This window comes from Austrofundulus limnaeus, unplaced genomic scaffold, assembly GCF_001266775.1.
Source record: "Austrofundulus limnaeus strain Quisiro unplaced genomic scaffold, Austrofundulus_limnaeus-1.0 Scaffold26, whole genome shotgun sequence".
NCBI lineage: Eukaryota > Metazoa > Chordata > Actinopteri > Cyprinodontiformes > Rivulidae > Austrofundulus > Austrofundulus limnaeus.
The window spans coordinates 538,047-543,707 of NW_013952428.1; the positions used below are offsets into that span (position 1 = coordinate 538,047).

General features: G+C 34.9%; 1 protein-coding gene across 1 annotated transcript in view; it reads right to left on the bottom strand.

The window, feature by feature from the left end:
- Window positions 1–1,577, bottom strand: part of arsb (arylsulfatase B) — a gene marked incomplete at its 5' end in the record, with an annotated part of 51,424 nt that extends 49,847 nt beyond the window's left edge. The window contains 2 exon segments of the mRNA XM_014004687.1: window positions 254–440; window positions 1,398–1,577. Coding sequence (XP_013860141.1) covers window positions 254–440; window positions 1,398–1,577 — 367 coding nt within the window.
- Between the last annotated feature and the right edge of the window lie 4,084 nt (window positions 1,578–5,661).

A 5,661-nucleotide genomic window follows, 5' to 3' on the forward strand; every position in this document is an offset into this window, starting at 1 on the left:
CCTGAAGATAGAAGAGTTTGTTGAATCTGACGTGACATGTTCGTACGAACCCTTTGTACGAACAAAAGTAAGAGAAATTTAGGAGAAGAATACGTTCATGTTCTTACATGAGGCCCAATGTTTCTATTATCTGCTCTATAAGCTATCATTGTTTCATTTCTTCAACTTGACCAAAAGATGTCAGTGTTTGTTACTAACTGCCTCTTTAATCAAAACACTGCTTTCTGAGACATTTACTCAACAAATTACGAACCAAAGTATGTGTCAAAGCCCCGGCGTGTAGGCAGGCAGTCCTTCTTGTACATGCCCAGGTGCCACTTGCCCACCATGTGTGTGTCGTAGCCCGCCTCCTTCATCAGCTGAGGCAGCAGCTTCTCGTCCAGAGGGACGCAGTACGGCTGACAGGGCCAGATGATCCAGTGCTGCATGCCCGTGTGGATCTGAGGGGAGTGACCACAACAGATGGTTGGAAAACAAATATGATGCGTTGAAAATGAAGCAAAGAGGGAACCAACTGCACATGTGGTGATAATGGCTCAACATTACAAAACATTAGTCCTGAGAAGAGGTGTGTGTCTTCTTCCTTTTCCCATCAATATCCAAATTAGACTTTGTTTATTAAAATGTGTACGTCACAAACACACAAACATCATAACACCAGAAACAGTTGTGTAAAGGGGAAACACATTGTTCCCTTGTTCCAAGCTATTTCTGATGTTATTTTAACTTATTATTTTGTACTTCATAAAATTCAATCAGTTAAACGTAAAATGATTTTATTCCCAGTCTTTTGAGAAAAATATGTAAATAAGCAACAACTTCCCCTTTTAAAGAATAAATCAGTTTTATAGAATTTTAAAGTATAGCTAATTATCCTGACTAACTAGCAAGTCACTTAAAGCATTCTTAAACTAAAAAAGTCACAAACTACAACGTAGTTTTAGTTTGAAGTGAATCAGTCCATTTTTGCTTGTGTAAATTACACAACCACAATTTCTAAAAAAGTCAGGAAGTTGTGTAAAATGTAAACAAAAACAGAGTGCAAAGATGTGCAAATAAACACATTTTAATCACAATAGAATAACATAACATACTAAATGTTTACATTAAAAAGTGCCCCCTCAAATAATTTAAATGACCATATTTCATATTATCGTCTCCAAAAAAGTGTCGACATGGGGAAGAAAAGTTTGTAAATGATAAGTAGAAATTCACATGTCTATAAAACTGCAGCTAAAATACTTCACAGGAACTGATCATTATCTGACTGACTGAGCAAACAAACAAACAAACAAACAAACAAACAAACAAACAAAGAAGTGCTTCAGGCATGTTTCTGAATCAGTGACTTTATGAATCAAACGGAAATGAGTTCTGACACCGGTGTCGAGTCTCACCTGGTACCTCCCGGTCATCAGCTGGTTCCTGGAGGGGGTGCACACCGGCTGAACATAGTAGTTCTCCAAGCGGACTCCTTTGGCCGACAGCCGGTCCAGGTTCGGGGTTCTGATCTCTGAGCTGTGGTAGCCCACATCGAACCAGCCGAAGTCATCGGCCAGGATGAAGACGATGTGCGGCTGCCGAGCCGCCGAACCCGCGGGTAAGTTAACGACGAAAACTGCTGCGACGATCCCGTAAATCAGCCTAGTCATTATTCTGACCATTCTGACGGCAAGGACATCAACAGAACCGAGACCGAACCAGACGTAACTGGAAACTAAACGAAAATGTAAACACCTCTCACACGATTCACTTCCTTGTTCCGCAAAATTAAAAATATTGCCCAGAGACCTCAGCCAATCAGATGACTGAAAGGTGTCACGTGTTATGTGAAAACCCGGATGTAAATAATTTTTTTTTGTAAATCTTTATTTGAACCATTAAATAACAACACATTACAGTGTAAATGACACAAAAACAAGAAACCACCAGGGGGAGCATAACTTAAAATGTGATAAAAGGTAAAAAAAAAAATAACTAACAACACATTATTCTTCCATAAAAAACGCAAATAAATACATAGATTAATAAAAAGTAATAATAATAATTGTAAAAAACAGGTGCCAGAGAGCCTCAAGTTAAAACCAGTTAAAGCAACAAATCATCCAAAATCCCATGTTGGGAACAAGCCCATGTTGTTGTTATGGCTTTTTGATGTGTAGAAGGCCTAATTCTAATCATATTCTGTTTAAGCTCAATCAAAAAAAAAAAAAAACAGAAAATTTTGGTTTTATTTTCAAACGTTGCATTTGTGTAAGTGAAATTTAGCCATGATGATTAATAAATTGATAAAGAAGACACTTGGATTCATTTTTCCAGTCTGTTGAAGTCCAAACAGAACGTGTTTCCAAAATAACTGAAATCCTGTTGATATTTTTGAGTCAACGTAGTTAAAAATATGTTGCTAAAATACTTTAGAATAAGAACACATCCAGAACAAATGAGTGGCAGTCTCTGAGCAAACATCACAAAACGTACAGTTTACAGCGATGTTAGAGTTGAACTTGTTTAGGTGGTCTTCAGCAGGGTAAATTCTGTGTAAAAGTTTGAAGGTCACTTCTTTTATCTTGTTAATGAGAAGAAAGTGTTTAGTGAGCAACCAAGTAAATTTGTACCGGATGTACATAAATATGTGGTCCAAAATAAGGATCGAAACATGAGTCAGAAAAATTAAATGTACAATTAATACCAGTAAACAGATAAAATATTTATAATAATTTACATAGTCATAAGTATATAATGTGTCAAATTTGGAAGAATAAATAGCAAAAACAAGGAAGGTGTGATTTAAAATTTTTACTTTGAGATTCACAGAAAGTCTGTTCAAACTCAGAATGACTTGTTTGAGTACAAGGTGTGGCATTTAAAATTTTTATTTTAAATTCTGGAAGCTCTGCAGATTTGAGTTTTGTATCATGTTAGTGGTGTGTGATTTTTTATTTTTTAATTATTTTTGTAAAATGTTGCCTTCCAAGGCCAGAATGTGCCTCTAAATACAAATACTTTGTTACTGTACTACTTAAGTAGAAATTTTGTTTATCTGTACTTATACTTTACCTGAGTAATTATTTTTCAGCCAATTTTTACTTCTACTCTTTTTCACACAATTATCTGTACTTTATACTGCATATATTTTTAAAAAGTTAAACAGAAAATCATTACTTATATTGTATTTCACTTGTTTTCATTCCATCTTGAAAGAAGATTCGGGCCACTGAAAGAACACTGTGTCAGAGTTTTTTTCAGTGATCCTAATCCTCTTATATTTAGACCAGTGCATCAATTTTTTTAACAATAACTTTTTAATGCAACATTATATCATTTTCACCTTCAGGAAAAAGTTTTGTAGGTAGGTCACCTCCCAATAAATGTCATTTTGACCACTCACGTTTACTCAATACATTTGATACTTAAGTGCAATAAAATATCAGATACTTTAAGACTTTTACACAAGTAATATTTTAAGGAGAAGCTAAAGCAATTTTATGGTAAGATACCTGTACTTTTACTCAAGTATCATTTTGAGGTACTTTACACAAGACTCTGCCTCTTCAATATTTTAGTTATTACTCATATCAAAACAATCGATATCTCAGTACATGTACAAAATCCTCTTTAAGTGTACTTTTTTGTGATAGTATTTTAAAAATGTTAAGTTGATACAGTAAGTTAAAGTTTAAATACTAGTATACAGTAAGTTAAAGTTAAATACTAGTATAAGTTACCTGGTGGTATACACACTGTGTACCTAGTATTTAAGCGGTGCTTACAGAATACATATCTGGTACAGTTTACATATCTGTTGCATACCAGTCTGTCTTGATACCAATATTTCCATATATCTAAATGTTATTGTTATTAACACAATCTATACTTTTTTATATCAAAAAAGCTGAACTGAACAGTAACACAATGAATGAGGTTATCAAGCTACTACAATACTTCCAATTCCATTGCATTATTTAAACAAAAAAATGTACAAAAAAATACAACTTTTCACAGGTTAGTAAACAATTACGGTAGTTTCTTTTGGTTATTACATGTTTAAGTACTTTATTGTATTTGTCACAATTACAAAGTGCCTCAATATAAAGAGAGCAGCAGCATGATTTTGTCCACGAAGCACCAAAGGAAATATTGATCTTTCTTCAGACCACAGCTGACCTGTAAACCTTTAACTTTTGTTCATAGAATCACAAAAAGCCAATTACTCTGAGGTACATGAACGTCACACAAGGACAGTTAAAAATCCTCTGAATGGTGTTACACAAAATTGTTTCCAGTCTCCTTTTTATCAGGAGTTTTCTTATTTAACATTTTCTTTCAGCTCGACTGGCCCCTGTTCTGCAGGCACAAGCAGTTCAACGTGAAGAACGCTCCAGCCTCTGGTCTGTAATTCACAGAAGGATGTTAAGCTGCAGACAGCAAACGTGTAGACGACTTGAACTAAGCTTTGGTTTTTCCTGTCTTCTGCAGCCGGGTCCGTGTGGGCTCAGTGAGGACTAAAGGCTCCTGAATGACCGTGGCCACGTACTTCCTGTCCAGCAGCTCCACCTCCACTTTCTGTCCCACAGAGCACAGCTCCAGGGGCAGGTAGCCGAACGCCAGGCTCTGCTGGCTGCTGTAGCTGTAGGCTCCAGATGTTGTGTTTCCCACAACCTGAGGAAGAGAGAAAAAAAAACTCCTTATCAATAAGAAGACCAAAATGAAACTAGAAATGAGCCTGTGACCTTATTTTACCTTTCCATTGTGCCAAATGGTCTCGTTGCCTTCAGGGTCAATATTGTCTGTGTCAACTGACATGTAGGACAGTTTTCTCTTCAAACCCTTGGCTTTGATCTCCTGAAGCGCTGCTTTGCCAATAAAGTCAGCGGGCTGCTCAAAGACGAGCACAAACGGCACCTTTAAGTTTTGATCTTATGACCAATCATTTAAACATGAACAGCTGAATGATACCTTACGGAAGCGTAGAGCTGTCACATGAATGAAATTATTTTTGAACTGGATCCTTGTTATAACAAGAAAACTATCTCGTTATAATGAGAAAAATATCTTGTAAAAACGAGAAAACTATCTTGTAAAAACGAGAACACTATCTTGTTATATCAAGATAAACATCTCGTTATAAAGAGAAAAATATCTCGTTATAATGAGAAAACTATCTCGTTATAATGAGAAAACTATGTCGTTATAATAAGAAAACTATCTCGTTATAATGAGAAAACTATCTCGTTATAATGAGAAAACTATCTCGTTATAATGAGAAAACTATCCCGTTATAATGAGAAAACTATCTTGTAAAAATGAGAAAAATATCTTGTTATATCAAGATAAACATCTCGTTATAATGAGAAAGCTATCTCATTATAAAGAGAAAACTATCTCGTTATAATGAGAAAACTAACTCGTTATAAAGAGAAAAATATCTCGTTATAATGAGAAAACTATCTCGTTATAAAGAGAAAAATATCTCGTTATAATGAGAAAACTATCTCGTTATAATGAGAAAACTAACACGTTATAAAGAGAAAAATATCTCGTTATAATGAGAAAACTATCTCGTTATAAAGAGAAAAATATCTCATTATAATGAGAAAACTATCTCGTTATAAAGAGAAAAATATCTCATTATAATGAGAAAACTATCTCGTTATAAAGAGA